This window comes from Periplaneta americana, chromosome 16 (assembly GCF_040183065.1).
Source record: "Periplaneta americana isolate PAMFEO1 chromosome 16, P.americana_PAMFEO1_priV1, whole genome shotgun sequence".
Taxonomy (NCBI): Eukaryota; Metazoa; Arthropoda; class Insecta; order Blattodea; family Blattidae; genus Periplaneta; species Periplaneta americana.
Window position 1 is genome coordinate 8,288,846 of NC_091132.1, and position 18,769 is coordinate 8,307,614.

The 18,769-nt window shown below is 35.0% G+C and overlaps 1 protein-coding gene across 12 annotated transcripts in view; it reads right to left on the minus strand.

Annotated features, from left to right (window-relative positions):
- The window catches only part of Dhc16F (Dynein heavy chain at 16F), a 166,846-nt gene that overhangs the window by 16,711 nt on the left and 131,366 nt on the right, over nt 1–18,769 (minus strand). For 9 of the 12 annotated variants that reach the window (XM_069812841.1, XM_069812842.1, XM_069812839.1 and 6 more), the window contains 9 exons: nt 18,398–18,570; nt 15,579–15,759; nt 15,000–15,179; nt 14,222–14,455; nt 10,009–10,155; nt 7,426–7,533; nt 6,292–6,450; nt 3,238–3,320; nt 1,276–1,477 (listed from right to left, as the gene is read on the minus strand). In XM_069812841.1, the coding sequence (XP_069668942.1) occupies nt 1,276–1,477; nt 3,238–3,320; nt 6,292–6,450; nt 7,426–7,533; nt 10,009–10,155; nt 14,222–14,455; nt 15,000–15,179; nt 15,579–15,759; nt 18,398–18,570 (1,467 nt within the window). Of the gene's footprint in view, nt 1–1,275; nt 1,478–3,237; nt 3,321–6,291; nt 6,451–7,425; nt 7,534–10,008; nt 10,156–10,215; nt 10,399–14,221; nt 14,456–14,999; nt 15,180–15,578; nt 15,760–18,397; nt 18,571–18,769 lie in introns of those variants that run through there. The other 3 variants (XM_069812845.1, XM_069812844.1, XM_069812850.1) reach the window with 3 other exon arrangements.

Genomic DNA, 18,769 nt, shown 5'->3' on the forward strand with positions numbered 1-18,769 from the left:
TATAAGAAAGACAATTTATAAATTCATAATACTTCGAAATTTTATCACTAAGGAAGCACTGAGAATAATATTTTTAGCTTTGGTACAATTATTAATACAATATGGTATAATAAATTGGGGTGGAGTAGCATCATCTATACTTAATCCATTAATTTTATTACACAGAATATTAATAAAATTTTTCTTATCAAAAATATTGATTATCCAAACAATTTAATTTATACAGATTTTAATGTATTAACTATTGAATAAATTTATAAATATAGTTTACTAACTTACTACCACAGAAACCAAATAAAACATAAATCTAATCGACATGAATATCATACTCGAAGACAAAAGTCTACTTTCCCATTAATTGAGCCTAAATGTCATACAAGTGCAGCTCTTAAACATGGTGCTAGTTTTGGCCCAAGACCTTATAATAAAATTACAAATCATTTTCCAAATTTGAAATATTTTAAAATTGAAGCTTTTAAAAAAGAAATTTATAAAATTATTCATGATATATAATATTAACAAATGTAGTTTTTTACCTTTTATTTCTGTCGACTTTATTCATGTTTTTAATGAATAACACTGACTTCTGTCTGATTGTCAATTTATATTAAATGTGTATTTTTCTCTCTTTTTCTCTTTCTTCTTTATTCTTGCTCTTGTGTTGTATTTATTGATTTGAATTAAGTTACTTACTGTATTTAGTAAACTGTCCTTGTAAATTTTATGTTATATTAATGACTAAGACCAGATCGTACACGAGTCTGGCTCTTACAGTAGCGGCTAGAAAAATGTTTGTTTTATAAATTTAATTTGTATTGACTAGTTTAAATAAATACATAAATAAATAAATGAATGAATGAATGAATGAATGAATGAATGAATAAGTAGATAAGTAACTGAGTAGATAAGTAAATAAGTAAGTAAGTAAATAAATAAATAAATAAAAAGAAAAAGCTATACTGAGTAAGTAAAGAACTCTATTCATATAATACAAAAGGGCACACAAACTTAAGTATCATAGAGCAGGCATAAAATTATAGAGATTTGTCAATTCGAAGAAGAGATTTTATGAAATTAACTTCTTCACTGAATGAAGAATGGACTATTCTGTTAAGCGGTTCACAAAAACTTAGAAGCGCTGCCTGATATTTTCCTGGTCGTAATTTTGTGGCAGTTCAGATAAATCAATGCAAATACCATACATTATAATCCTGAAAACCATTGTCATATTGAATTTGTGCACGTAAAGGGCCTCCAGCTTTATCAAAATATTACCTGTAGGAAAACCCAATCTCCTTTCACTATTCCAAGGGAAATCAACTTCTCTGCAACAGGTCCTTGTCCTTGACCGAGTGATATAGACTGAATCCTATCCTTATTGCCCATATCACTTGCGAAACGTTGGAATGATTCGAAGGGGTCTGACCCTGTACTCAGCACAAACACCAATGGAGTGAGATTCGATGTGTCTTGATACCTGGAATTTAATACACATATCATCGATTTTGTTATTTCTAAGGCAGAAAACTATACACACATAAACGTAAATACACAATATGCCTAAATAATCATATCTCAAATGAATCAACCTCAATCTTACTATTAGCTACGCCTTCATAAAATACACTCAGGGACAAAAAAAAAATCGGACACTTTAATATTTGCTGGTATTTTGCAAAACATTATCTTCTCATACAATATTATGGTAGCCATCTGTTGTTATGGAGACGTGTATACATTGTTGATTGTTTTTTGTTTTATAAACAAGCCATTACAACCAAATATTCCAATTTTGCTTTCGGAGTCTCAGATATAACAATTTTGTCTCAACCATTTTGTGCTTCATTATCGTTATCATTCGTTATTTCTTTATTTTTACATTTTCTGAGTTTAAGTGGGGTTGTAACATTTGTCTTAAAACAAGATGCGACCTGAAGATGTGGCTCGAGCTGTAGCCCTTTACGATGATGGACGCAGTGTACGTTACATTGCAAATGTTATGAATATGGCTAGAAGCACAGCCCATGATGCCATAAAACGGTATAGAGAGACCCTAGAATATACCAGAAGACCAGGTTCGGGTCGTCCAAGAGCTACAAATCCAAATGAAGACAGGTATATGGTGTTGAGAGTTCTTAGGGAGTGCAACCTGCCAGCTACTAGTGTAGCCCAGCAATTTGTTAACATGCATGGACGCCCAATTTCGGTCAAAACAGTTAGAAGGAGGTTGAAAGCAAGTGGACTGATATCAAGTAGACCTGCAACTGGTCCCAGACTTCTCAGGATGCATCGAGTTGAACGACTGTGTTTTGCAAATGGTCACAGGGATTGGAGAAATGGACAGTGGAGCTGTGTTCTGTTCACCGATGAGTCCCGTTTCAATCTGTGCTCACCTGATGGACGTGAAAGAGTTTGGAGAAGGAGGGGAGAACGATTTTCACAGTGTTGCATTTCCGAAAATGTGCCATATGGAGGTGGTGGAGTGATGGTTTGGGCAGGAGTGTGTATGGATGCTCGTACAGAGTTGGTTTTTGTTGAAAATGGAAGACTAACAGCTGATAGGTATATAAATGAATGTTTGGCTGATCATGTTGTGCCATTTGGCCAATTTGTAGGCGATAATTTTGTTTTAATGCATGATAATGTACGGCTGCATATTGCCCATGCGGTCGGAGATTATCTCCAAGAAGTGGGAATCCATGTTCTTCCATGGCCAGCAAGGAGTCCAGACATGAACCCAATTGAACACATGTGGGACATACTGGGACGGCGTGTTAAGAATAGACGACTGAGACCAGAATCGTTACAAGAGTTGAGGCGAGCACTTGGCGAAGAATGGGAACTTATTCCTCAAGAAGACATTGCTAACCAAATTGAGAGCATGCCAAGACATATGGATGCAGTTATTCAAGCCAGAGGGGGTAATACCCGTTACTAAAAAGAGTTTTTAATGTTTAAGGCACCATAAAATGAAAGAACAGTTAGACCAAATGATGCCATAGTTATACGCCCTTTGCAATTTTTTGTAAATTTTCTCATCAGAGATTTTTTTTTTTTTTTCAAATGTTGTCGTATAAGGTGCTAAATGAAACATTATTTTGTTTAAATGGGTTTTGTTTCATTTTGAAATAATTGGCAACAAAATACAAGCAAATATAGAAGTGTCCGGTTTTTTTTTTTTTTGTCCCTGAGTGTATAATGAACGGAATATTAAATAACAAGAAAATTCACACTTACAGTTTTTGCAGTGTCACCTGGGGGCTCTCAACAAATTCCTGGCCCAATTTTCCTTTCACATACGAAGTAATAGCAAACACTAACTGCAAAAAGAAAGCAAAAAAATAGTCAAAGCTTGAATTTTAAATTTCAAACAATTTTTATCTCGAAAAGGAACCAAAAAACGAGCAAAACTGTATTAAAATTTTATGCCTGAAATGTCTCAAGGAATAACCCACTGAAATTAATGACATTATTTACGGTTCACCCTATATATAAGTTGCAGGGAAAGAAGCATGTTAACATTTCAGCCTACGAGGGGTGGAAGAGTGCTGCAAGCAAAGCTGTTGGGGTTCATAAAAACAAAAGGAGAGGTCACTGTACAGTCAGACATAGAACGGTGTATCAGTTCAGCAATCCCATTCTTCTCAGCCTGAACAGATTATTTGACATTAACATCACTACTACTATTATTACTCAGGGGCGGCTTTTGGGGTAGTGCCAGTGTGCCATGGCACCACCAATGAAATAAACAAAAAATAATATCCTAGAAAGCAGTTGTAATAGTTTATTTCTACACATGTTATTCGTATTTCATCTGAACGAGCGCGCGCACAGATCGCGATGCACTCTTGCAGCGTTTTTCCGAACTTTGGAGCCACTTCTGTGTAGCACTGCCTACGTCCATATAACACTGTACAAAAGGCTACTGATTCTAGTTTATATACGTTTCTTATGGCACACTTCGAGCCGAATTCAGTTTGACTCAGTAGTTACTATTCCGCCCGCTAGAGCACAGTAATGCAGAAATTTCGCTAGATGGCAGGGTTGTTGGAGATGTAAGGAAGGGAACCATGAACTGCAGACTTGCACGAAAACACAACTTAAAGTTCCGCGCCAAATATTAATGTAATGTTGCCAATTCAAAACTTATGCACATAACTTGGATTTGAATGTGTAAAGTATTATCCATTTAACTATACTGAACGCAGAGATAGTCATGGTTCTTTTTAGAAAGATAAATATTTTTTTTCAGATTATGTAACACTGTTTGTTAATGTTGTGTAATATTTGTTTTATTTTGTGGCAACTAAATATCGCTACACTGTTGCTATAATATTGATGCTTTTGTTAACGATACATGAGATCTGTGCAGGACATGAACATGTGTTATTCAGGCCGCTGCCTTGGATTCATTGGCCTGTTAAATAAAATGCAAACGTGTTTGTTTATTATCTATATCACTGTTTATCTCGTGTGTTTTTGCCAGTAATTTTATCAGTTATAAAATGTATTTGTATTTGACTAACAATACTGTGAAAGTTTTGCATTGTCTGTATCTGTAAATTTCGTTATTAGTTTCGGAAATGTTATTGTAACTGTTACTAGATGCATTATTAACTATACACCTGGTAAAATAGCTAGTTTCATTAATGTGTTTTATTTAACATAATGTAAACGTGCGCTGCGATTATCAGTTTCACTAGGGTAATTTGCGTAAAACCTTTTTCATTTTTGGCACCACCACCAGAATGCCTCAATTACTATTATTAATGCTAATACTAATACTAAGCTATTACACTACATAACTCTTATCTCTTAGGCTTTCACGAGAATCACATACCAGTACGGGTACTGTAAGGAAAATTAACTAGAAACAGATTGTGCATCAATCTCAGTGAGGGACAAAAATTATGCTCGTCATGCTTTTCCCTACTCCCTCTGATTTATCCTTGGTTAATTAGCCTATTTTCAGCAACTTTTGTTGACATCATCGTGCTGTAATTTACGCACTTTGCTAGTCTGCACTGAAAAAGTCTTATATGATATGGTTAATTCCTCCCCATCCTCCCAAAGAACATATGATTTTGAATGTGAACTAACAGTGAATTTGAAGCATACACTGGACAATAACAGCATAATGATAGGTCCTGCCTTCTTATTTTCTTTCAGAATCAGCATATTCAAACATACGCTAATCATCTGTCATAACTTTACTTAAAACAGAGCTTTTTAAATCGCAAGTAGATCTACTACCTAACATGATGGTTGGTTGATTGATTGATTGATTGATTGATTGGTATCTAATGTACTGCATTTCATTATTAAATTATAAGTAGTCGGGCCTGCTAGTATTTACATACAATATGGAAAATATATTTTGAGGATTATGTAGGCCTACCACATCAGATGGCTCATGGTTCGAGGGAGTGACGATTACACATCTGCCAGTTCCATGGGCCAAAAAGCAAGTAGAATGATAAAGACTAAAATTAGTACGAATGTCACTTTGCAGTGAATCTTACAATTATTGTATTTTCCCGTATAAAATTCTCTTTAGTTTATATTATGTATGTAATACTGGGTGTTCATTTCAAAGTGTGTCATGACGTCACTGTTGTTGGGTCACAGATTTGAAGCGAGTTTCAGCTTATATGTTAGAGAAGTTGCCTATTATTTAAGGCGTTCTTCAATCTGAACTTGAGAACGTGTACGGTATAACTTGAACGTCGTAGCAACAGATGGCGGTCTGTACGGTCTATGTGCTACCATAACCTCTTTCGAACTGTGTTTTGTGCCAACAAGTCGTACGCAGGGTATTTGTTATCATGGGTTGCGTACGGTAACATTCCACAATACAAATCAAATGCTCCGTGTCCATGTTGACCGTCGAAGTTAATGTCAACAAATACGTAAGTAATCGTCTTAACCCTCTCCCCATATCCCGACAGTACGTATTTCCAAACAGTTCACATCCCTGCCACTACCAGCGTTACCGTACGTATCGGTACATACTCTTCAGAATGAATGCCGTACTTGCTAGGCAACTTCTCTGCCTCATAGGTTATACACCTCTGCGGAAGTGTAGGAAGATTGAATTCTCTAGGCTCATTGGCTAGCCACATGACGGCATACAGCGAGCCATGACACACTTTGAACTGAACACCCAGTATATATTCACTATTATATTCGTTAATTATTGTAGTTAAGCAATTTTATTTGTGAATTTAATATGACTAACATCAAATGGATGCAACAAATGAAATATTTATTAAAAGTAATTAAATTACGAACCATGTATTGTGGGTCCCTATCACCACGGCATGGTGAGTCCTCAGGTTGCGGATCGAGGAGACGGCCTCCAGATATGGAGGGTAGCTGTGAATATATTGAATAAGCAGTCGCGGACAGCCGATGAGGGGTGGTCCTCCAGCTTGGGGGTTGGATGAAGGGCTAACAACCCATCACCGTAAAAAAAAGGCTTGTTACGAATCCTTCAAATAAGCCTCGGAGTATGCCATTAGGAAAGTCCAGGATAACAGAGAGGGCTTGGAATTGAACGGGTTACATCAGCTGCTTGTCTATGCGGATGACGTGAATATGTTAGGAGAAAATCCACAAACGATTAGGGAAAACACGGGAATTTTACTGGAAGCAAGTAAAGAGATAGGTTTGGAAGTAAATCCCGAAAAGACAAAGTATATGATTATGTCTTGTGACGAGAATATTGTACGACATGGAAATATAAAAATTGGAAATTTATCTTTTGAAGAGGTGGAGAAGTTCAAATATCTTGGAGCAACAGTAACAAATATAAATGATACTCGGGAGGAAATTAAACACAGAATAAATATGGGAAATGCGTGTTATCATTCGGTTGAGAAGCTTTTATCATTCAGTCTGCTGTCAAAAAATCTGAAAGTTAGAATTTATAAAACAGTTATATTACCGGTTGTTCTTTATGGTTGTGAAACTTGGACTCTCACTTTGAGAGAGGAACATAGGTTAAGGGTGTTTGAGAATAAGGTGCTTAGGAAAATATTTGGGACTAAGAGGGATGAAGTTACAGGAGAATGGAGAAAGTTACACAACACAGAACTGCACGCATTGTATTCTTCACCTGACGTAATTAGGAACATTAAATCCAGACGTTTGAGATGTGCAGGGCATGGAGCACATATGGGCGAATCCAGAAATGCTTATAGAGTGTTGGTTGGGAGGCCGGAGGGAAAAAGACCTTTAGGGAGACCGAGACGTAGATGGGAAGATAATATTAAAATGGATTTGAGGGAGGTGGGATATGATGATAGAGAATGGATTAATCTTGCTCAGGATAGGGACCGATGGCGGGCTTATATGAGGGCGGCAATGAACCTCCGGGTTCCTTAAAAGCCAGTAAGTAAGTAAGTAATTAAATTACGAACTTACCTTTTCTTCCTTGAGAGCCTTTAACAACATTAACTTCTCAAAATCATCTAGTTGTTCATTCCAGTTTATTTCTGCGTTTTGTGTGTTTTTTGCTTGAATATTAATCACCTGTGAGAATAAATAGGGTAGTTAAAATAATTTTGAACGAAGTTAATCCCTTAATGCAGTGGTTCTCCAACTTATTAGCAACGTGGACCTCCTTTCAAAGATCAGCATTTTCGTGGACCTTTTGAAAGTAGTCAATGGAATGATGGGTAGGTTAGTTTTTGAGGTTAATATTAAGTATGAGTAGTGATATTTGTTATATTTTCAAAAATTGAGTCAATATTAACGATATATTTTAAATAATTGATTAAATGGCGATCTTACTCGTGTTAATTATGTAAGCATGTGCGGCTTACAGTTGTTTCGGTGCTACTTGACACCATCCTCAGAGCCTTCTGTGTCTCGGCACCATCTCAACTTCGCTGCCTGTCATGGTGTCAAGTAGCACTGAAACAGCTGTAAGGCGCACATGCTTACATAATTAACACGAGTAAGATCGCCATTTAATCAATTATTTATATTCAAGTGTTAAAAGTAGTGTACGAAAAATTCAACATGGATACCGGTATATTTTAATTAAAACGTAAATAATATAATACTGTCCTGGAAAGTGCATGGCCTTCATTAATATGTTACAGCAGAGCTGATATTAAACAATGTAAGCAAAACAATATTCTACTTTCAATACATTCTTTGTATAATATTCTTGTACTGAAAAAGAAATCAAGTACCGGTATATTTTTACAAGTTTCCCTACTTTAGTGACAATGATGGAACTCTTCTGTGCTTAAAATGGCTTTATATTTAGGATCAATGTTAGTTATCTTTAATCTCAAGTTTGTGGCTGCATTTATTTGGTTACTTCTAACAGTTTTCATACATGAAAGAGTAGAAAATGCCTACTGACATTCGTAAGTTGTGGGAAATGGCATTAAGACTCTGAAAGTTCTTTATGTTCTGCATGAACTTTCAGGCAAAAATAAAAATGCAGACAGTCACATAAATGTTTTTCCAAACAATCTCACACAATAATTCAACAAGCTTATCTACCTCCTTGGTGAGATTGTAAGTCTCCTTGCTGATAAAGGAATTTTGAATACACATATTGTTAGAATTAGGAACCGAAAAACAATCTCTGAGGCCATCCTCATATGATAACGTTTAAGCCAATGGTCCACTATAGACAAAACTTACAAAAAGTTGTGGTTATTGTGTTTAAACGTACAGTCTTACCACATGTACTAGACTGTGGTCTTACATGACTTACTGTTTGATAACTTTAATAACACACGAAGGCTGTCAACAATCATCAAAATTTAACGAATTTATATAAGTTGTACCAACAACAGCCAATGTGCTCGAGACATTATTGCCACTTAAAAAAATTAAAATTCTTCTGAAGAAAAAAATAATTATAATAAAAATTCTTCTGAAGGAAGAATAAGATTACCCTATCCAGAATATTCGCGGATCTTCAGAATGAGCTTCAGGGACCCCACTTTGAGAACCACTGCTTTACTCTCCCAAAGACAACAGTAGGCCTACTGTGTGGACCATGGAGTTTCATATTAGTAACTCTATGGTGCAGACAGGAAGTCGAGCTATATAATATAGCTATGTAATAGCGCTCTTAAGCTACACTCTCAAGAATGCTGGTCGGAAAAGTTCAGGTATTAGGGTTGAAAAGTTTTCAGTCGTTGTTTTTAACCTAGCTGAACTTTCATTCTAGTGTGTTTTTTTATAATCTACACTGAAAATTCACTAAGCTGTACTTTTCTTCAGGTGTATGCAGTTTGTGTTTATAACTCATATTTAAGGTCATTAACTGTATTACTGGTACAATTCACGTGTTAATTTGTTGAAGTAAATGATAATGAATAGAATTTCAGCAAAATCTGTGAGTAAGTATGACTGTTATAACATATTATGTTCACTGGCCTTATTAAATATCAACGAATCTAGATACTTTGGAAAGGGAAAGTGTAGATGTTCTCAATTAGATATATAGTAACAATTTGAGTACCTGTATTTAGACATTAAAATGACAAAAACCAATGTTTTAATGTTTGACACAGATCGTAATAATTTAGGCAGGCAGAAATTATATCATATTCGTAAATCTGTACATTCGCATGAAACAAAATGGACTTTAATAAAACTTCATATTCAGCTGTCTTCAAGAGAACCACACAAAAAGAATACTACAATGTTTCAATATAAACAAGTTGCACATACTCGGTTTTATACTGTAGTAAATTCTGTTGGTTGAAAATGTAAGTACAACCTTCAATATAAGCTGTAGAACCGAGGAGGCTGTAGTAAAACGTTATGTATTTCTTTTTCTGTTCCTGTAAAATTTTAATTTGGCACTTGCAATGTTTTTTTGCTTAGCTATTCAAATATAACGGGAACTTAACATGTAACTAGAAGTTTGAGTTAGTAAATGATACAAGAAAAATACAACAGAATAAAAAAATCATGAAACAGAATAAAAACGAGTTGTATGAAACATTACAGAATACAATTGACCTTCGTTACCTGCTCAAAGTCTTCAATTCTTATGTATATTTTCAGAATTGCATCAGAAAGCAAGCCTTGGAAATGTTCAACTTTGTTATGAAGATAGTTTACTGCAAGCCACATACTGTCAGATAAAGTGCTTATATCAGGCTTCTTTGGAAGTGTCTGAAAAGTGAAAGACGTCTGATAATTAAGGGAACATAACTGTACAAAGAAAAATCTACATGGAAAGGACTTATAACTCTGATCAATTATTAACGAACTAACTCTACATGCCTACTGTGCAATTTCACCCTCTGCCTAGTTCTTCTGCTGTACCAATGCTCCTTAGCGTTTTTTGGAACTTCATTAATTTCTTCATATGCTGTTTTACTTATAACAGGCTAACCAATGTATTATGATAATTTTCTGAAAGAAAACTCGTTCAGTTACTCATTTCGAATGGCAATAAATACAACTCGTAACTAATATTTGGAAAACTGAGCAGAGAATATTTGGCACATTTTTAAGTGAGATATTAAAAGACCTTGTACAGGTTTAAAAATTGTAGTACAATGTGCCCTTTATGCTCACAAAATTATTTAATTGTCTTGAACAGAGAAAGGCTCAGAAGATAAGATATCTCAGTACTGTCCTATTTCTTACCGAACTGATGGAGGAAAAAAAGGTTAATTACCTAGGTAATTAATCAAATGCTCAGAACATTCCATCAGCTAAGTTACACTGCATTACATATATTATGCCTCACACACACACATTAGATAATTATTATCAGGGAAAGGATTTATATGTAAATACATATTTACTTATAAAGCTAATATAATTTATATTTTGCATTATCTTTATGTTTCACAATGTGTAGGGTTGAAAAATCCTACTTTTATTTTCCATATTTTTCCATATTTTAGAGTTTAGTACATATTTTCGTTAATTTCCATATATTTTCCATATTTCATATAAAACAGTCCATATTATATTAGGTTTAACAATAAAACAAAACAAAATTCCATTAACTTTTAAAAATACATTTCAACAATAGAGATTTAAACACATGTTCAGTAATCCCTTTAACATCAGAGTTATTTGAAAATTAGCAGTCCTATCAACAATGGGAAAGTAAGTTACAAAACTGTATTAATTTAATTTAAAATTTTTAACAGACTTCAGTTGTGCAGCTCAACAGTTAAATGCCAGTCAGAGTACACATAGGTTCAGTTTTGTAAATCATACTATAAAGACGGTAAATATGCCAAAAGTACGTCATTCAGTCAATTTAAAATCAAAACTAACAAGTTACATTTCAGAATTTAAAGAAGATGGTTTATCAACTGACAATAAAATATTATTTTGTAATTTGTGTCAGTGTGCAGTATCATCTACACAAAAGTTCCTGGTGCAACAACACATTACAACTAGTAAACATCAGGCCAACAAACAACTAAATTCCAAGCAGAGACAATTGTTTTTAACACAACCAACAACATCGAATGTAAGATCTGAGTTTAACATCGACCTGTGCCGTTCTCTCATCTCTGCTGATATTCCTCTCTACAAACTAAAGAATAAGGTCTTCAGGGAATTCCTTGAAAAATATACTCAACATACAATCCCGGATGAGTCAACACTTAGGAAGACGTATGCTCCATCCATCTACGATGAGACAATACAGAAGATAAGAGATGAAATTAAAGATAGTTCAATTTGGGTTTCCATTGATGAGACTCCCGACAAAGAAGGTAGACTTGTTGGTAATGTAGTTATCGGTTTGTTAAGTGAACAATATTCTGAACGAATTCTTTTACATTGTGATGTTCTAGAAAAGTGCAATAACAAAACTATAGTTAAACTGTTCAACGAAGCTATGGGTATCCTGTGGCCAAAGGGTATTATGTACGATAATGTGTTATTCTTTATTAGCGATGCTGCCCCTTATATGGTCAAAGCTGGACAAGCATTATCTGTTGTATATCCTAAATTGACTCATTTTACTTGTGTGGCACATGCATTTCATCGTGTGGCAGAAGTGGTCAGAGACAATTTCCCTAAAGTAGATTTGTTGATTTCATCAGTGAAAAAAGTATTTCTCAAAGCTCCCAGTAGAGTTAACGTGTTGAAAGAAATGTACCCTGAAATTCCATTGCCACCAAAGCCAATTTTAACTAGATGGGGTACATGGCTAGAAGCAGTTGAATATTATGCCGAACATATAGACTCTATTAACAATGTTCTCCTTGCATTGGACTCTGAAGATGCAGTCTCAATTGATACTGCGAAAACAGTTACCTGTGACATAAGTGTGAAGAATGACTTAGCTCACATTCAGCATACATTTTCATGCATCATAAAAACGCTCAAAAGTCTCCAAAATAGGCACCTTTCACTATCTGAAAGTTTTGAAATTATAAATAGTACTGTGGAACAACTGAATCGTGGTAGAGGTAAAGTTGCAGATGCAGTAAGAGCTAAGGTGGACACTGTACTTTCAAAAAACCCTGGATATGAAGAACTACAAAAGGTTGTTGCTGTGATGAGTGGTGAATCAACAGTGAAGATTAACTTGGACTTATCCCCAGCAGACATTGTGAAATTGAATTATGTACCAGTTACTTCTTGTGACGTCGAACGCTCTTTTAGTCAGTATAAATCTATCCTCAGAGACAATAGAAGAAGATTCACTTTTCAGCACTTGAAAGAAATGTTTGTAACCTATTGTTATGGTAACAGACAATAAAAATTGTGTTTTGTTGAAACTACATTGGAAGATAAGGTACGTCCATTATATTTTTTGTTTAGTTTGATTAAAATGTACCAATATTTAACGTACATAGTCATTTTTTTATAATTTTAAGTCCATATTTAATTCCATATTTTGGTAAAAATCCATATTTAATTCCATATTTTGGTAAAAATAACTACATATATATTTACATATTTCATATATTTTTAGTCCATATAAATCCGTTCCCTGATTATTATTAATGACAGCATGTTAAAACACAATAAAATTAATTATGATAACATTAAACAATCTCTTTTTTTTTTACTAATAGCGGATATGTGACTCTTCGTCATTCACCTATGTGAAGCCAGTTATGTAGACCAATTTACCGACGTTGCCCAGGATGCGCCATAGGAGGCTGGTCTATGCTACACCCGCAATGAGATGATGATGAAATCTCTTGAGATGCCACTGAGAACCTGAGGTCCAGGAGAAAACCCCCGGTCCATGAGCTTTCCCAACACAAGTTATAAATCGGGGGTATGCCGGGGATCGAACCCAGGTCCACAGAATTATAAGTCCAGTGCTCTAGCCACTAGATGACTGTGGCGGCTTCAAACAACCTTCTAAAATTAGTAAATCTACATCAATACTCGGAAATTTCATTTGATAACCAGAATAGAGAAAAAGAGATTTTTTTCTTCTTTACAATACACTGTGTCCGGGACAAAATTTACCAATAAGAAAGTTTAATAACTCGCGTAATAATGGAGATAGGAAAATGAAATTTGCGGCAAATGAAAGAGGGACATTTTAAGTTTTATGTGTGATGTTGGCAACATATGGTCATTGTTGTTGACATAGCTGTAATTAAAATGGCGTTCACAGTGCAACAAAAAGTTCAATGCTGCTATTGGCTTGCCGAATTCAAGTATCCGAAGATAGCGGAGAGAAGATTTAGACAACAGTGGCCTGAGAAGCAACCACCAGATAGGCACACAATAACAACTTGGCATAGAAAGCATACAAGATTCAATTGGTTCAAAAGTTGAAACCAAACGACTTGCCTGCACGATATGATTTCGCTAGTGACATGTTGTTGAAAATTGATACTGAAAATGGATATCTGCATAAGGTCGTGTTTAGTGATGAGTCCACCTTCCACGTCTGTGGGATCGTCAACAGGCATAATTGGGGATACATAAAAGACATTGTGTACAAGACCGTAGTGGGAGATTTGGAGGATCTGCGTCGGAGAATTGTCGCTGCTTGTGCAACTGTCACTCCAGAGATGTTATGAAACACATGGCAAGAACTTGAATATCGCCTGGACATCTGTCGTGCTACAAGAGGTGCACACATGGAAATTTATTAGTGGTCATTCGAAACTTTGGAAGTCCCTTTGTCAATTCCCGCAAACAGCATTTTCATCCATCAATTATTTGGTGAGTTATTAAACTTTCTTATTGGTAAATTTTGTCCTGGACACCCTGTATAATGTCGGCAACTTACCATACCCACAAGTGCTGGACCACGAAGTAAGAAATTCCAGTTGTGCTCTTTTATAAGCTGAGCATTCTTGAATATGCTAACACACAACATAAAGCTGAACACAAGCTTGTGCCTCTCAAACAGACCTCGTGACACATTTGTATAGACGGCAAGTGTAATTTCACGCAACAGGATTCTCAGACGTTCTTCTAAGTCGTCAGTTTTTTCAGTGGTATCGATAACAGTATTAAACACCTAGAATATCAGTACAGAAAAGTAGATAATACAAAGAGCTGAAATATGCAAGTGTCATCAAGAGAACAATTTCCTACTATGTTCAGTTTGTATGTCTGTTGCAGAAAAAGTATTAAAGTTTTAAATTATTACAATCAGTTTATATGTATATTCAATAAGCATCTTTATAAAATGTGCATGAAATGGAAATAAACATTCATTACTTCGCCTTTATTAATTCATTACTAGTACCTCACCGAATTACAGTTTGGGCACTGCAAAAGAAGATGAGGAAATGTAACAGATTTATACAGCTTTGCAAATAATCGACATGAGTTTATGAAGAGTTTCCTTGTTTGAAAAGGAACGACAAAATTCTGGCTAACAAAATCTTCTGGAAATTGCCTGCACAAATCTAAAAGGGATGTCTTGATGTCAGCAAATAAAGCTAAATTCAAGTATTAAGTAAGAACTTAAAAAAAGGAATTTCATTAATTACAAATCTCACACACACTTGACAATATTCACAATAGATATTTCATGAAAAAAGCTGCAGTATACGGACCTGATTGAAGTATTTAAGGGAATACTGATACATAGGATCAATATCAGCTAACTGAGCAACTACGAAGTACAGCACAGATCCTCGTGTTGCAACCAACCGATATTTTTCTCTAGCTATAGAAATCTTCTCTTCTGTAGCCTCTGTTTCAACTAACCGTGATGCAATAATTGCTGCTGTTTCCTAAGAAAAGAGATATGTATATTAAGAATTTCATGAAGTAAATTCATATTCCACAAGTCAAATAATTCGTTTTGGTTTATAACGTAAAATATAAGCTGAGCATTTTGTCATTGACTTCAAAGCTTCTCTAGCATCATTTAAGCAGGAAATCTTGTTCCTTTGTTGGAACACACAGAAGAACAACTTGTACGGTTGGTTTCTTCTCCACATACCAGGCTAAAGAGTATTTAATTCTGCAAATATGTAATATGTAAATATGTATTACCCATTAAACACTAGAAATGAGAGATAAAGGTATAAAGATACATACTGTCATCTGTTTTTTTATAATGATACATTCTCTGTTTTCATGTCAATTATTTTACTAAGTAAAACTATAACAGTGCATTGTTTTATTACCTTACTCTCGTTCAGCGTGTCTATCAGGTCTTCATCATCCAGAATATTACCCTCGGATGCATACAGCATCTTCAGTATCTTGTCTTCAATATTTTGCAGCTGATTTTTGTCATTATTAATTCTGGTTATTAAATCATTTCGTTGGGTCTCTAAATCTGGTCTCTCCAAACGAACAACATCACTATAAAATAATAATAAAAAACTTTATAAAATGCACCTGGAAAGCACAGAAAAATTGTGAACTACCTGAAATATAAACATGGAGGTGCAGGAGGGTGTCCATGTATATGCTCAGTAAATGTTCATAATCCCTTCTGCAGCTCCAATATTTTTCACATTGAAAAAAATCATGTAAAGCTAAATTAAGTACTTTAATAGCAAATTATTTGCATTCCAAGTTAAATAACATTTTATTTGTAATAAGTGATCTGTTACTATAACATACAGATCTGAAACTTAGCAATTAAATCACAATACTAGATTGAAATTACTATCAAAAGAAATGGATTATTTGAGAAGATCAGCGAGACATTCCAGATTAGACAGAATCAGAAACAAGGTAACTAAAAGGAAATGGATATTCAAAGTTCTTTACTGAGACATATTGGAGAGCAAGAACGCTAATGGCTTCGTTGCCAAAGCCCGTATTAGATAACAACAACAACAAGTTCTTTACTAAATTTCATAAAACAGAAACAATTAGAATGGTATGGATACGTAAGACAAATGTCAGAGTAGAGACTACCCATGAAAATGTTAGCATTGTTTCCATCTGGGAGAAAGAAAGAAGAGAAACTGACCCACGTAAGATCACATGATTATACGAGGTTAAATATCAGTGAGGAAGAAAGGTTATGAAGAAATGGAATGGCAACACAGGATCAATCTTCTTAATGTATTCAGTTGTTTGCTGACAACATAAAGTCCATTATATTCCACTGTAGTCTTTTCAGTTGCAATACAGGATGGAATAGAAAAGAAAGTTAAAGTGCCATAATCTTTGTATATAGGAAGAAGCATATGCATTTTAAACTGTTATATATGAAGAGTCCACTGCAAGAATGATGGATGTCACTTTCTTATCGAAAATGAACCAAGACTGTCAATGTAAGCTTAAGACATATAGAATGTACATAAAGAGTTATAGGCATTAACACTGATAGTCACTGTCCAGTAATGATCGGAAAATCAGAGTTAAGCTTTGAGTGCTAAGCATTTCAAACTTTCAATTGCTTCTCCTGCAAAATGTATTCCAAATGACATCCATCATTCTTGAAGTGGACTCTTCATATGTATTAGTGATCTACGGATTTTGAAGCTAGAGAAAAGAAGAATTTTGTGCTTCATTGTGTAACAGTTCAACATTTGACAATAGGCGTACTGCACTCCCCTTTCTTAGGCAGCACTCTTTCCGCACCCCTAACTACAGATTCAAGTTTTTTCACTGAATTTGAAAGACTGATTCTACACATACAAAAAATAATAATAATAATAATCCCAATTGAGTATTGAGAATCAAAATACGTCTGCCTGTATTTTCTTAAAATAACCATATGAAGCGATCAGTGGAATAAGGGCCCAAGTTCAAGCAATGCCAAAAATGGTTTTTTGAGTGCAATTTACTCTTAAAGGCAAGGCGCACATTATGCACTATTAAAATGCCCGGTATCCATGCCCATTACCATACTACAGCGGCTTAAAAATTTCAATCCATGGAACAAGGTCCAATGTCCGGGACTTGCAGAGCTACGAGTATGATTCGGAGAGTGTCTCATAGAGGCGCTGTAGGTGGAAAAATTGGAGATCCCAAGTGAATGGATTGAACTTGTTAAATGTCACTTCCAAGTTGTTGAAATGACATACACTGATTTCAAAGACTTTGATGGGTATTTCACATAGTTTTTCAAGAAAATCGCATCTGAAAATGGTGACGTGTTTCAGATATCAAAATACAAGATTTTCCAATACCATCATTTGCACAAACACCAGGTAGAGGTCAGTAAATTAATGAGCGGAATGGTCATGAGCAGCTTCTGTCTCCTCTATGTACCACAGCTGTATCACGGGCAGTTACCTGCAAAGGTGCGTGATGTATCTAAACTCCTGAAATATCTATCAGAGAATGCAGAGTATTAAGGGTGATGAAGGTAGCAGAACTCAGAATGATGCCAGTGACTAAGGACAGAAGGCAGTTTCTCATTACATTGAAATGGATGAAAACTTCTCATTTTCTATTGTATAACATGTATCACTATTAATCATATTGGTATCATATCCTGTTTTTTTTTCTAGACAATAGCTTAAGTGATGTGTGTATTCTGAAAATACAACTTATTCAATAAATAAAATTCACTATTTCAGATTATTGTGCTTGTCTTTTACACTTGAGCAGTAAAACAATGTAATAAGGACTGAAGTCCACCACTTATCATCCTATTTATTACCCATTCTATTAAACTCACACGTGAGTGTCCATTTTCAGTCAGAGTGGTGCATTATGACCTACAACTGTGCAAATTTTTGTTAGTGTTGGTGTAATGATTTAGAAGATGTGATGTTTTTTCGTCTCCTGAAAAATTTACTTCTCTGGACTTCGGTCCTTATTCCACTGAGCGATTCAATATATATTTGCAGCATCACGATACTTTCTCGTTGTACTTAGTAAAATGAGAAAGTAAAAGAAAAGTAAATCGAGCTTAAGTTTATTACAATTCAATTTACATTTTTCGCGATTAACATTTCGCCAATTTAGCAACACATTTGTTTCTTACGAATGCCAATGACAATTTTATGATCATCCGATAATGCCTATGGCTTACCTCAACAATTGCTCTTCCAAACCAGATGGAGTCACTGTAAAATTCACCAGCGTCACCTGTATGCATATCTCTGGCAAATAATGTGGATTGGGAAGCTTTGTAGTTACATAGAAACGGAAATTCTCATCGTAGTCAACATCAGAATCACCAAGTCTTATGAGAGTTCTGCCGCCCTGGAATGCAACATATTTCCACAGTTTTATTTGGAATCAATGACAGTGTTTTTCTATAAAGTTAAAAATATTCGTGTTATTTGATGTAGGAACACTGCTGGGGGAGATGGTTGTAACATAAAGTCGTCTATTCCTCAACTTCTGTTTCGTTCAGTGACTGCACCAACCTAGCATTAAAGGTTTAGGAAATATGATGTTG